The sequence below is a fragment of the Mustela erminea genome, chromosome 3 (genome assembly GCF_009829155.1).
Source record: "Mustela erminea isolate mMusErm1 chromosome 3, mMusErm1.Pri, whole genome shotgun sequence".
In the NCBI taxonomy this organism is placed as follows: domain Eukaryota; kingdom Metazoa; phylum Chordata; class Mammalia; order Carnivora; family Mustelidae; genus Mustela; species Mustela erminea.
The window spans coordinates 60,517,754-60,533,173 of NC_045616.1; the positions used below are offsets into that span (position 1 = coordinate 60,517,754).

Here is a 15,420-nt window from a genome sequence, read left to right on the forward strand (position 1 = left end):
TAAAAGCTTTTCTTTAAAAACATCTCTTTAGGGGCGCCTGGGTGGCTCAGTGGGTTGAAGCCTCTGCCTTCGGCTCAGGTCGTGATCCCAGGGTCCTGGGATTAAGCCCCCAACATTGGGCTCTCTGCTCAATGGGGAGCCTGCTTCCTCCTTCCTCTCTCCCTGCCTGTTTCTTTTTTTTTTTATTTTATTTTAATTTTTTTAAAGATTTTATTTATTCATTTGACACAGAGAGATCACAAGTAGGCAGAGAGGCAGGCAGAGAGAGAGAGAGGAGGAAGCAGGCTCCCCGCGGAGCAGAGAACCCGATGCGGGACTCGATCCCAGGACCCTGAGATCATGACCTGAGCCGAAGGCAGCGGCTTAACCCACTGAGCCACCCAGGCGCCCTCCCTGCCTGTTTCTCTGCCTACTTGTGATCTCTGTCTGTCAAATAAATAAATAAATAAATCTTTAAAAAAATAAAAATAAAAATGTCTCTTTAGTTAACAGAGATATGTGTACTTACAGAGAGCGTGCACATATGTTAGATGAATAAGAATATTGAGAACATTTGCACAGTGCTTTACTGTTTTTAAAGTGACTTCTTGAAATAGCCCATGAGGTAGCTGTAACTTTTAATCCCCTTTTATAGATGAGGAAATGAACTTGTAGAAGTTTGATTACAAGTTAGGAATCACATAGCTAGAAAATGGTAAAATTGGGTCTTGTTCCCCTCCTGTATCCAGTAGTCATCTCAGGCCCATAAAATTGTGTACTTTTTGCTTAATTTGAGTAAGATTGATGATTTTAAGACCCTGGTGTGATTATGGCTATTATATTAAATACAAAAAAAAAAAAAAGGAGACTGTTTGAGAACACAAGCATACCTTCTTATACACGTATTGTTTATTCAACAATTATATTTTGAGCCCTTACTCTGCAAGTCACAGGATATGCTTGAACCTTGCCCTCCTCAATCTGTGTTCATGTAGCCGCTCTATCAATCTTAGCCTCATTGTCCAGAAATCAAGAGAAGGGAGGGTTTATTTGTGATAAAATTTCCACACTGATCTGAAGACTTGTAGAAACAGAAAAGACAGAGTTTTACTACGACTCTGAGAAGTAGCTCTTGCCCAGGTTTCCATGGAGGTAAAGGATGGCTCCCTTCACCAGCAGACCTAAGTACTTTCCCCAGGTCTAGCTTTGACTGCAAGGTATAATCAGAAATCCCTGCTCAAAGGCACATCTCACCCTGGACACTTAGTAGGAGTAAAGGAGCATTTGAGTAAAGAAGAAAGGAGAGAATGGCAGGGTGTACTCCAAATAGTTCTGCAATGCCCTGAAATAAGAGAACTGAACTCAAATTGTAGAAGAATGGGAGAGCCATTCATTTCTCTAACTTCCTCCCTTCTTACAGACTAGAACAGGGAAGTACCATACTTTATAAAACTTGTTCTTATAATTGGCTGCTTTTGTCCCCTAACGTCCTTCTCCACAAGTCACCACCATTCCATCTTGGAGACAAAATGAGCATAGAGTATCCTGTAGTTAAGGAGCCAAGAAAGGATAGAAGCTAAGTATTCCGAAACAGCTCAGAGACTGCTCAGTGTAGCAAGCTAGCCTCCCCGAACATTTTACTTGACTTTTTTCCCCTGTTTTATTCTGAGTTCAGAAGACCCAATTACAAATTACCTCAGGCTAGCAAGCATTCTTTTTTAAAGGACCCAACATTTCAGGTAGAACTAAGGGGCTTCATTGTCCTCAGACACTATAGATTGATACCATTCTGAGCATTTTACACTTCAGTTCACTGACTTTTCTCAGCAACCCAATGAGATAGGTACTACTTTTATCCCTATTTGATAACAAGGAAACCAAGGCTGGAAGAGGGCAAGAAGTTTGCCCAAGGTCACAGGGCTAATAAGTGGTAGACCAGGACATAGCCAGGCCGTGTGGCTCTGTAACCACTACACTGTTGCCCACTCAGAATTATTAAAAATATCACAAGAGCTGCTTCAGATTTACTAAATCATCCATTATTTGGGGGTGTTTAGGTCATTTCCAAACATCTCAACAACAAAAAATTAATCCATCATGTTTCAAGTTAGGAGTTACCTATGTTAAATGGAAAATGAAAATAGGGGGAGAGGTTTTATTTCTGAACGAGTCACGGGTTGTGCCAAAATTTAGACACTAAAATGAGGAAATTTGTTCACTATTTCAAAATTAGGTACTTGAAAGAACTATGTAATAGTTCTGTGAACTTAACCATCTTTTAATAGAATATTTAAAGACCAATCCTTCCATAGTCATGTAACTTTATTTTTTATTTTTTAAAATATTTTATTTATTTATTTGACAGCGAGAAATACAACAAGACAGGGAACACAGGCAGGAGAGTGGGAGAGGGAGATGCAGGCTCCCCACCAAGCAGGGAGCCTGATGTGGGGCTCAGTCCCAGGACCCCAGAGTCATGACCTGAGCAGAAGGCAGATACTTAACAACTGAGCCACTCAGGCGCCCCTTCCTGTAACTTTAGAAAAGTGTAAAGTGGTAACTAAGCCTAGCCTGATTGAACCGAGTTTTCCCAAATTCTGAGTTTTAGTCTTTTGGCTTATTAAAGTATTTAATGAAGAGGACTGGGTGGGAATAATGAGATGTGGATTCCAGTCTTCACCGTGTCAGTCTTCACACTCTGACCAGGTGGACATCATTTTCCACATCTGTAAAATACGGGAGCTGGGCTGAACTCTCAGGCTCGTTCTAGCTCAACAATTCTTCGAGGCTAAGTCCTTGTGTCCCTTAGAGCAGGTTTCCAATTTGGCAAATGAACCTGATCATAGCTACTGACCCCATCTACTGGCGGGAAGAGAGATTACTCCTGCTCAGAGCTATGCGCCTTGCAAGGTTGTGCGGCTTGTTCTGCTGGAACTTGCTTCTATAGGAACTTGAACCCAGCCTTTTATACTGAGACATAATTGTTCAGAATCCTCATGTATGAACCTTTTTAAACCTGCATACTTTGGTGAAAAATTCATAGAGTTTGATGGAATGAGGAAAAGGGAGACTGATCAGAAGAGGAAGTAAATGGTTATTGGTAAATTCAGGACTAGAATTCAGGTCTCTCTACAACCTAACGACTCCTTCATTACTTATTTTAAAAATACTTTAAATGTATATTTTGTTCATCTTTTTGAGTAGAAAGTATAGTGGTTTGAAAACTCAAAGATTACTGGAAATCGTCACCTATGCACACGCACATGCACACACACACACACACATACACACACACACTGATTTGTTCCTTAGGCATCCCGTTGCCCATCTTTGGAGGCAAACAGTGTTATCTGATTGTATGTGTATATCTTTCGAAAGGTATTTTATGTATATACAAGCAAATACATATGTGAACATTCCCTTTCTTTTTATGTGGATGGTAGCACACTCTTCATGTGTTTGTTTTATTTTACATTTGAAATAATTCCACGTTGTTATAAAAGAGCAGTCTCAATTTTTACAACTGTATAGTGTTTTGTTACATGGATCTGCATACTATTTTGTTAAATGGATATATTATAATTTGCTTAACCGGTCACATCATGATGGAGGTGTAGATTGTTTCCAGTCTTTTGATATGTCCAAGCTGAAGTCAGTGCCTTCACTATATATCTTTTTACACATGGTTAAATATATCGGTAGGATAAATTCTTAGAAAGGTTAGAAAAGGACTTTTTCTGGGTTTAAGGGTAGATGCATTTGTAATTTTGAGAAATCCTACAAAATTGTACTTCAATAGGTTTTATGAATCAGCATTCCCACCTGCAACATAAGATATTGCCCATTTTCTGTTACTCTATTTTTTAAAAAGATTATATTTTTAAGTAATCTCTATACCCAGCATGGAGTTCAAACTCACAGCCCTAAGATCAAGAGTGATATGCTCCCCTGACTGAGCCAGCCAGGCACCCCTCTTATACTCAACTTTTTTTTTTTTAAGTTGTATTTCACATACCATCAAATGCACCATTTTAAGTGTCTAATCTATCAGTTTTTCACATATCTGCAAGGTTGTGCTGTCATCAACATTGTCTAATTCTAAAACTTGCCATTACCCCAAAAAAGAAACCCCGTAACTGCTAGCAGTCAACCCCCCATTCCCCGCTTCCCCCAGCCTCCAGCAACCACTAATCCACTTTCTGCCTTTATAGATCTGCCTATTTTGGACCTCATATAAATGGAATCATAAGGTAGATCTCTTTTCATCCATATTAAGACATGTACCATTCCTTTTTATGGCCACATAATATTCTATTGTATGGATATGCCAACATTTTATTTACCCATCTATACATTGATGGACATTGTCTTTTGGCTGTTGTGAATAATGCTGCTACGAATGTCCATGCACAAGTTTTTGTGTGAACATATTTTTTTTTGGTCACCTCCCATGGAATATACCTAGGAGTGGAGTGCTAGATCATATGGCAGCTCTCTGTTTAATTTTTTGAGGAGCTGCCAAACTGTTTGCAAAGGAGGTACACCATTCACACCACAATAATGTATGTGAGTTCCAGGTTTTCCATATCTTTGCCAGCCCTCATTCCTATCTTTTTGATCATAGCTTTCTAGTTATGGTGGTGGCTGTGGAATGGTATCTCCCTGTGCCTTTGATTTGGATTTCCCTAATGGCCTTGAGCATCTTTTCATGTCTTATTTGTCATTTGTATTTTTCTTGGGAGAAGATCTGTTTGTCATTTTTAAATTGGGTTGTCTTTTTATTGTTAAGTTGTAGGAGTTCTTTGTGTATTCTGGGTATTAAACTCTTTTCATATACATGGTTTGCAAACATTTTCTCTGTGGGTTTTCTTTTACTTTCTTGATCGTGTCCTTTTATGTATAACAGTTTTAAATTTTGATATAGTTCAACTTAATTTCTTTGGCTGTTTGTGGTCTTGGTGGCATAGAAACCACTAAAATGATGAAGATTTACCTCTATGTTTTCTTCTAAAAGTTTTGTAGTTTCAGCTCTTACATTTAGGTCTCTGAAGCGTTTTTAGTTAATTTTTGTATTTTTTTGAGGTATGTGGATGCATGTGGATGCCCAGTTGTCCCAGCGACATATGTTAAAAAGATAATTGTTTCCCTGCTGAATGCTTTTCCCACTCTTGTCACAAATCAGTCGACCATAGGTCTGTGGGTTTATTTCTGGACTTAACAGTTTTATTATCTCAATCTATATGTTCATTCTTATGGCACCACGACACCATCCTGATTACTCTAGCTTTGTAGTAGGTCTCAGAATCAGAAAATCTGAGTCCTCCAATTTTGTTCTTTTTCAAGATTGATTTGGCTCTTCTGGGCCCCTCTCTTTTCCATATGAATTTTTGGATCACCTTGTCCATTTCTGTAAAAAATGCAGTGAAATTTTGATAGGGACTGCATTGATCTATAAATCCATTTGGGGAATATTACCACCTTAACAATGTAAGTCTTCTAATTTATGAGCAAGGGATATGTTTCTACTTATTTAGGTCTTCTTTACTTTCTTGCCAATAATGTTTTGTTGTTTTCAGCATGCAAGTCTTACAATTCTTTGGTTATGTTTAGTTCTAAGTTTTTACTCTTTTGGATATTGTCATAAATGGAATTGTTTTCTTAATTTCATTTTCAGTTGTTCATTGCTAGTGTATGGAAATGTACCTGACATTTGATCTGTATCCTGCAACCTTGCTGAACCTACTAGTTCTGAAAGTGTGTGTGTGTGTGTGTGTGTGAGAGAGAGAGAGAGAGAGAGAGAGATAGCTTTAGGATTTCCTATATACAAGACCCTGTCATCTGCAAATAGAAATAGTTTTGTTTTTTCCTTTCCAATCTGGATGCTTTCCATTCTGGATGCTTACCTAATTGCCCTAACTAGAACCTACAGTACACTCTTGATTAGAAGTGGCAGGAGTAGACATCCTTTTCTTATTCTGATCTTGGAGGAAAGCTTTTCAGTCTGTCACCACTAAGTATAATGCATTCATTCATTCTTTCATTCAACAAATATTTATTGAGCAGCTCTTTATGCCAGGCATTGTGCTGTACTCTGGGGATCTCTTGTTGCTTGCAGTCTGAGGGGAAGGAGAGACCTAGAGGGGGTGGGGGGGATGAAGTAAACACATAAACAAATGAGTTAGCTAAGTGGATTTAAAGGGCCTGGCGATAAATGTAGAGAAGAAAATAAAGTAGGTAAAGTGCTAAGTGGCTCAGGGAATTATCTCCAAGAAGATACCGGCAGAGGCCTGAATGAAGAGTCAGCCAACTTTTGGCAGAGGCTGAATGAAGAGTCAGCCAACTTTTGGCACTCTCCCAAGTGCAGAGATCCAGGGAAAGAGAATTTAGACCCATGGGAGGGACAGCCCAGTGCAGACCCAGTGGCAGCAGTGAGCTCTGAGAACAGGGATAAGGTCTCTGGCTGGAACTGAGCAGGGAAGGGTATGAAAAGCACGCTGGGAGCTCAGAGGTGAAGGCAGGGTCTCCCTGTCCTCATACTGCCTGCTCATGATAAGATATTAAACTTCAGCTTACTTGTTTGGGTTTTCATAGTAATGTTACATTGAAGGCTACTCTAAGAACGTTTCTCATCTAACAGTGTTCTGAGTAAATACACATTAAGAAACCACAATGACTGCCATGTGGCATTCCTTGGATACATGTTATTCATGTAATAAAATTCAATTTTTTAACCCCCCTCCACCTTTTTTTTTTTTTTTAAGTAAGCTTATTTTTGAAATTGTCTTTAGGAAATATTTTTAAAGTTTTACATTTAAGAGATTCAAATAGAGGTATGCGTTAAAAAAAAAATCTTTTCATCTTGGCCCTCAGTCCTCCTTCCTGTACAGAGCCCCTGTTTATTACTCTCTTGGTATCATTTGGAGGCATGTTGTGCCTATAATGAAATAGGTTTTATGTTCACTTTCCCCTTGTTTGAAATTTCAGGATTGAAGTATTAATTTAAAAGTCCTTCACGGGGAGGGAGGAAAGGCCAGATGTTGTTTAAGCGTACAGATGTGCAATAAGCAGTAAATAAAACCTAGAGATCTAATGTACAGTATAGTCAACAACTACAGACAAGAATACTGTACTACAATCATCACGTTTGCTAAGAAACTAGAACTAAATGATTCCAACCACTAAAAAGAAAGGATAATTATGTAACATGATAGATGAGCTAAATATTGCTACAGGGCAATGATGTCAGAATGTGTAAATGTGGTACACCTTAAATTTACACCATGTTATATGTCAGATATATTCCAATAAAAGTATGTAATAAAGATGTTTGTCAAAGTGGTCAGATAAATAAAAATCCGTCAGCTTTTAGTAGAATTTATATAGTGCTTTTAGTTCAAAAGAAGACTTGAAAATACTAAATTTCTATATTCTTACAAATTAACTTTAATCAATCCTAATATTCATTATAGCTCTGTATTCTTAGTACATATTGTAGGTATATTGTAAGTATGGTTGTTTGTTCTCACGTCTGACTTGTCCAGTAGATGGCCTTTCTTGTCCCTGGCCTGGAGAAGCAGTCAGTGCTGAACAACTAAATGAATGAATGTGCTAAATACTTTAACAGCTGAGAATTTCCTGAGAGAGTTCAAGCTCACTGTCTTCACCGTGTATGGTGATATGCCATTTCTAGGGCCCCTGCGTTCTTTTTAAGAAACAAAAAAGATTAAAGGGTAAAATAGTAGTAGGTCTTAGTGGGAACGTTTCCTTCTAGGAAAAAAGTAAGGAAAGTAACTTTGATCCTCAACTGGGAACATTCTCACCTTGGGTACGGAGGAGGCCGCTCCACCAGACTCTGTAACCTTCGCAGGGAATAGAAGCAATGAAAGATGACTCCAAGGTTTCATTCTTAAGGGACCCAAGTCACATTTTTCTTAATCACATTGATAAATGGACAGGACGTTTCAGGGCTTTTCACTCATGCCTAACATAGAACCTTGGACAGGAAATATAGAAAAGGGACTGTCAGCAGCATTGTCAGTAATTGTTGACTTCGGCTTCAAGTTTGCTTTAAGAATGTGAGCAGCTGAGACCCATGGCTCCAGGCAGAATAGGGCATTGCCTACTGGCACAGAAAGAGGAATGGGTTCTGCCTGAGGATGCTCTTACCTCCCTGCTTCTTTTTTTTAGCGTCCTCAGCGCCTGCCTGCCCATCCTTTATCAACCCTCCACCTGTTTGCCTGTCCTGGGGACCGTGGACTCCTGTCCCTGGTCGTCTCTCCCTGGGCTCTACGACGAGAAGTGGGGCAAAGAGGAGTGAAGAGCTAGAAGTGGGCAGGGTGACTGGGGAGAGAGGTAGGTCACAGATTGGGAGTGTTCGTGGGGCCGTCTGGCAGTGGCATCCAAGGAGTCAGAAATAAGAGCCTACAGTCGGGGTACCATGGGCACCTCTGAAGAGAAGCATTTGTTAGCTTCTGTTCCTGTGCTTTGATAAGGGAGGGACAGAGGATGCATTAGCTCCACAGTGACAACTAAGACAGCCCCCTCCTAAAACACACGGGGGCTTTAATGCAGGGAGCCCCGAAGATGACTTGTTTTGATGGGTCTTTTGTTTTGCTGAAGATGGTATCTTTCGTAAGCCTGGCCAGAGCCAAGAAGCATTTTCCCAGAAGGCAAGGGGCATCTGGAAGCCATATTTGGCAAACATTGAAAGTATTTTAAAGAAACAATTCCATGTTTTACATATCTTACTTCCCGCATAATTGGAAATGCGGAAATAAAGAAATAAGTTTGGGGCCGAGTGGAGTAGGACCCACTAACTTATGGGGTTTTCTTGCGAATTGATTTTTGGGGTTTGTTATTTCAAGAATCACCCTGAACATAAGCTGTCACTGTCTGGTAACTCTCTTTGTTTGTGTTTCTTTAGTCCTATCACTTTACTAAAAATTTCTTTTCCTCCCTGTTTTCCTAGCTTTGCCTTTGGGGCTTTGGGTTGGATTTATAATTTAAACAGAGGAAGGCACCGATTCAGTTCTTGCCTTGTTTATTCTTTCTACAAACAGCATCCCTTTGTGGGTTTAACCAGAGATCTACACTCTTTGCTAATCAACACCAAAATAAATAGACCCTTAAAACTGTCAGTGACACCAGCCAGCTCTGCAGCCGGGGTTCTGGAGGACCAGGCCAGATGGCAGAGTCAGGCCCCCGACACACATAATGTGTGTTCTGTAGCTCTTGGCTTCGACAGCGTGGGCAGCTGACTGCTTTTCAGAAGGCTTAAGCGGGGGAGGGTGCAGACTCTCCACTAGCCATTTGTTCTGTGGGGCAGCTGCAGGCCCAAACCCCAAACGCTACAGGCATGAGTGGTACTTGACCGTGGTTAAAACCTGTAGTGTACCGACTCAGAAGCAGGCTGGAGATTCTGATGCTCCTGGCCGGCCGCCAGCTCGATCTGCCATTGTGTTCCGGTCACCAAGCTTCCCTCTCAGCCCCCTGGTGTATACAGCGGAGGGTGGCGCTGCCTGTTTTTCTGAATTTTAAAGGACCGTAGCAGGAGGGGTGCAACAACGTGGGTGCTGTGAGGGTGTGAGTGCATCGTACACAGGTCCAACTGATAGGACAGGGTCTTCCTTCCTTTCACCTGGATGTTAATTATCTCAGCATTATTAAGTTAGGAGAGAAATGGCATTCATTGCCCTATGTGTGGCGGTGGTTCATGGAGCCCCTGGGAGAGATTATTATCAGTGTGCCAGAAATAGTGCCCTCTGAGCTTCCAAATCCTGCAGATAACCAATCAACAGACCGCCTGGACTGCTTAAGCGGGGGATAGGAAGAGGTTCTGAGGGTGGGAGCCCCCCTCCTTCCTTCTCCCTCTAGGAGAAAGAGCTTTCTCCTTTTTCAGTTCATGAGATGACAGTGATCGGATTTTCCATGTTTTCACAGGCTGGAATAACTCACAGGATCAGATAAATTTTATATGCAAAAAACCACACACACAAGGGTGCTCATCAGTTATCTCATGGAAAGAACCTAGAGACAAGCCAGGTTCTTCACGGACTCTGTGGACCTTTTGCGTTTGTGCAGGAAAGCCTGGACGGTTCAGTAAAATCTTAGAGGGGAAGCTGTTTTTGGAAAGAGGCTTTGGTTTAATGAAGAAGAGATGGTCACACGTGATCGGTATAGAGCAGCTCCTCTGAACTGTCTGTATTAGCTGTATAATCTTCTCCATTCATACCTGCTCTCTGAACGTTGAAGAGGGGGTTTCGAATGGAATTGTCATAGAGGCTGCTGTGTTTGCAAACGGGCACTTGTTTTTTCATTGGTTCCTCTTGGTGCCCTGTCATCATCCTGCCCCATGAAGCGTGGTGTGGATCTATAATTCTGTGCTAAACTAAAGTGCTCGGTTGGAACCAGCTCAGCATTTGCCTGTTTACTGCTTCTCTACACATTACAGCTTCCTTACTTCAAATAGTGTTTGAACAGACTAAAAACATGTCTTTGGCTGCCATCCAGAGTTTGGCTTCCGCTTCCCCAGTAATGCCATAAAAACGCTCTGTCACATAAATTCTCGGGAATTGAAAAGAACAAATTCTCTGCTCCATATGATTGTAGATAATAGAAACAGGCTTCAGCTGACCACCTGGCTTGGTGCCCATGGGCTAGGAAAACCGAATCACACAGCATCCCTTGGCAGGGCTTTATAGCTATCAGAGTTAATTCTGTGTGTGTGATGGATGAGCTTTCTGTTTAAAGAAATCTGGGCATAGCATTTATCTCCACTGGGTCTTGAGTTCCTACAATATTATCTTTCCTTATCTTGCACCGTTGCCAATTAGTATATGTTATAAAGCTTTTGAATCTAGGATTGGTTTTCTACTGAGGAAATTTTACGTTGTTAACCATGAACAGAATCCTTCTATGATCTGGTGTGTGTGTGTGTGTGTGTGTGTGTGCATGTATTTTGAGAGCAATGTTTCCTGCCCCAGCCTGGATATTGTAGCATCCTTATTATTCCGGATCCCAGCTGGAAAAAGATAGCACATTCAAATTAGGATCGTTTAGGGAGGTTTATTTATAAAGGGACTATTCAAAAAAATGTGAATTGGGGGGAAGGGAACACAAGTAATGGTGTGTAACCCAGAGGAGCTGTTGCTAGCCCTGGACCAGAAAGGAGGGAAGGAAAGAACCCAGAGAGTGTCACATAGAGAGTCACATAGAGTGTCACACAGAGACGGCTGCCTTCAGGATGGCCGGCTCAGAGAGACAGGGTCTGGCAGTTTGGACTCATCTCTTCCCTCCCTCTAATTTCCTGTCATGGGTCCGCCTTGGCTAAACCCAGTCAGAAGCCAGAAGGTACGGAGTCCTCTGATTTGGTTCCCATAGGTCAGCCTCTAGGGCAGAGAGCAGGACAGAAGGCAGAAAGTGGATTTGGAAGGCAACTGGAAGGCATCTGGCACTTATCCCAGGGGAGGTGTCCAATGATTTCTAGGAAAGTCATAGAAATCTTTTTTTTTTTTTATGACTTTTATTTATTTGAAAAAGAGAGAGTATGAGCAGGGAGGGGGACTAGGGAACAGAGGGAAAGGGAGAAGCAGACTCTTCACTGAGCAGGGAGCCCGATCCCAGGACCCTGAGATCATGACCGGAGCCCAAGTCAGACACTTCACCCACTGAGCCACCCAGGTACCAAAAAGGTGAAAAATCTTAATAGAAATCTTAAACTCACTTTTACTTTTAAAAAGCTTTTTTGATGTATGATTGACATGCAATAACCTGCACATATTTAAAGTATACAGTTTGCTAAGTTTTGATAGGTATATACCTGTGAAACCATCACCACAAACAAGATAGGGAATTATCCATCACCTTCAAAATAAACCCATTTTTATCACATATCTCCCTGATATGAGGAATTTGAGAGGCAGGGTGGGGGTTTTGGGGTTAGGGAAGGAAAAAAATGAAACAAGATGGGATCAGGAGGGAGTCAAACCACAAGAGACTCTTAATCTCACAAAACAAACAGGGTTGCCAGGGGTAGGGGTGTAGGGAGAGGGTGGTTGGGTTATGGCCATTGGGGAGGGTATGTGCTTTGGTGAGTGCTGTGAAGTGTGTAAACCTGGCAATTCACAGACCTGTACCCCTGGGGCTAATAATACATTATATGTTAATAAAAATGATTAATAAAAAAAACCATTTTAATTTCACATTTAAGGTATTGTATGTGGTTCTTTTGAAAGGACACGGAAAGCTAGAAGGAAATGAAGCAGTGGCAAGTACTACTCCAAAGTGGTGGTTCTGGAAAGTTCCACAAAACATGAAATTCAAGGCAATGTGAAAACTTAGAAGAATACTATTCAATAGTAGCTAATAATAAATCAGGGAAAAAAATAGTAAGTGTGAATTATTTTTTTGGCTTCTCCTTTATATCTGTCTTTTGCCATGTATTTCAAATGCAATAAAAATCTGTGTATCTGGTGTGTGTAAGTCAGTATGTGAACTGAGACACCCAGAGATGTGTCAGTAGTCCATCATGCCTGTGGAACAATAGACGAGTAGCTGAGTATACATTTTATCTGGTGTTCACACGCAGCACCACAGGCTCCTGGGACAGCTCTGGGCTAGGGGCATGTTCTCTCCAGTGCCACACCGGCTCTCTAAAAAGCAAAATGTGGCGTAGTGGGGAAGGCTTACTATGTTCTTAGTAACAAAGCTGATGGTTATTACTGTGACACCTGTTGAATGTTGACTGTGTCCTCGGTGATAGAGCTGAGATAGGATTTAACTCCCCGAGCTTTATGCATTCTGTCTTAAATGATAAAAGCCAGCAAAGCATTTGTAAACACACTTTTACCATCTATTAATAATTGCACGCAACCCACCTGACAGCTGACAGAGGCCAGGGACTTAGGGCTTGGGTTGAGAACTGGCACTCTCCCCCTTCTGTGTCCCCAGAGCCCCATTTATTCCAGGGAGATCTGGAGTACCTAGCCCTTTGAGAAGGCTAGTGTCCAGTGCAGAGTTGATGGGGAGACCCTAGTCCCACATCAGTCAAAGGAAAGCACCTCCCTGGCTAAGCTGGGACAGGGAGAAGTGTGAGGTTTGTGGGGAGGAATTGGTGCTCGGCCTAGGATGGAGGCCCCTGGGGCCTCTGCTCTGATAGGGCCCCAGCAGGGCTGGCCTGCCGCCCACCAGCAAAGGACCTGTGATGGGACCACGCCGGCTTCCCTGCAGGCCTTCAGACTCATCTGGCAAGTTCAGGGCTCAGGGCCTCTGCACTTCTTATTTCTGATGCCTAGAATATTCTTGCCTTGTATTTTGGCAAGGCTGTCTAACTCTCTCACTCAATTCATATTACCGTTCAAATAGCAATTCCACAAATTTCTTTTGCCACCCTCTCAAAAAATCACCTCTGTCACCATTTCCCTGTCCTACTTTATTTCCCTCACTAGCAGGAACCTCTGCTGGATATTATAACACCAGTTCTCAAACTTTTGGGTCTTAGGACCTCTGCGTGTGCTTAAAAATTATTGAAGACCCCAAAGAGCTTATGTTTCTGTGGGCTACACCTTCAAAATTCACTGTATCAGAAATTAAAATAGAAATTTAAAAGTACTTTTGTTCATTGAAAAACAGCAGTAATAGACCCATTACCTGTTAACATTAATAGCTTATGAAAAATGACTGTATTATCCAACATAAGAGAATTACATGAGAAGAATAATACTGTTTTGTATTTTTGTATCTATCTTCTATTAGAAGATAGCTAGGTTGTTATAATCTGTTGTAATATATTGTTTTGGTTAAAGTTTATGAAGAACATCTAGCGTCACACAGGTGGTTGGAAAAGGAAGGGTTACTTTATTTATTTATTTATTTTTTAAATATTTTATTTATTTATCAGAGAGAGAGAGGGAGAGAGAGCGAGCACAGGCAGACAGAATGGCAGGCAGAGGCAGAGGAAGAAGCAGGCTCCCTGCTGAGCAAGGAGCCCAATGTGGCACTTGATCCCAGGATGCCGGGATCATGACCTGAGCCGAAGGCAGCTGCTTAACCAACTGAGCCACCCAGGCGTCCCAAGGAAGGGTTACTTTAATAGCTTCTCATGTAATTGTGGATATTCTACTTGAATATCACACCAAGACTCAACCAGGGGTCATTTCTTAAAGCCTGACTGTTGCGTGGTCCTTGCGCCCTGGGCATACTTGTGTGAACCACTCCTAATATGTGGGTCAGATGGCTGCCTTTTTTTTTCCTTAAGAAAAAGTCGGTTACTGGCTTTTGAAATTATGGTTTCCATAAAGCGAAATAAGGAAAGCAAATCATTACTTTCATTGTATTTCTGAATAACCCTTAAAAAAAAAAAATCACCAAATCTGGAAAGATTACAGAAGCTCCTTCCACACCTAACATGAATTTCTCACGTGCACAGAAATTGGAACACTTTTTCTTGATAGATCCACACTTCGTGTTACAGTGACTTCTTTTGGGGTAGGAGGTGAAATCCTAAGTTGATGGTTTCTAACATAATTCCTTGATAAATATTTGTTGAAATAGCTAATGTTTATTAGGGTCCTTTTATTCATTTTTTCCCCCCCAATCCTGTTTATGTCCATTACCTTACTTCAATAAGTGAGTAAAGTGCCATTCGGAAGTGTCCCGAAGCTGGTACAGGGATAGAGTTCGAGAGTCACATCCGCAGATGTGTCCAATAAATTAAGCAACCGCTTTATCTGTTTGTTCAGGATGTTTCAACACCAGCAGTTTATAATTTCACGTTTTGTCTCTTTAAGATCCACACAGGTTTACAACACCAAATCATCTGGCCCTGTCAGCCCAGCTGTGTCCCTCTGGATGAAAAACTGCTGCCCCAGCTTCTAAAAGAAGCAGGCTACACTACCCATATGGTCGGGAAATGGCACCTGGGAATGTTCCGGAAAGAATGCCTTCCAACCCGCCGAGGATTTGATACTTATTTCGGTAATGGAAATGCACATGTTTCTTTTACAACTTAGACTAGCTGCAACCCATCTTGTAAAAACACACCCAAGTGTAATCAAATGAAATGACTGGAAACTTGAACACAGAATGAATCCGTCAGCACTGCCTTGGGGCAACTTTCTACTACCACCTCTGTACCCATGGCTCAGTGCTCAGCTTATGGTGGGCAGCTGCCCACAGGGAGGCAAGTACCTTTGCCAGGATATTAAGTGCTGCATTGGGGCTTGTGAAGATTTGCTATTTCCACACCCGAGACCATTGTACTCTTAGAGAACCTTATTACCAAAAGGGGATACAGCTTGTTGTTTTGTTTTGGTTTTTAAGATTTTATTTATTTATTTATTTGAGAGAGAGAGAGAGAAATAGCACGAGAGGGGGTTAGAGGGAGAAGCTGGCTCCCTGCTGAGCCAGGAGCCCAATGTGGGACTAGATCCCGGGACACTGGGA

At 41.5% G+C, this 15,420-nt stretch overlaps 1 protein-coding gene across 2 annotated transcripts in view; it reads left to right on the forward strand.

The window, feature by feature from the left end:
- The window catches only part of ARSB (arylsulfatase B), a 167,840-nt gene that overhangs the window by 2,508 nt on the left and 149,912 nt on the right, over positions 1 to 15,420 (forward strand). For both annotated transcript variants that reach the window (XM_032335889.1, XM_032335888.1), the window contains exon 2: positions 14,766 to 14,952. In XM_032335889.1, coding sequence (XP_032191780.1) covers positions 14,766 to 14,952 — 187 coding nt within the window. The remainder of the gene's footprint in view (positions 1 to 14,765; positions 14,953 to 15,420) is intronic.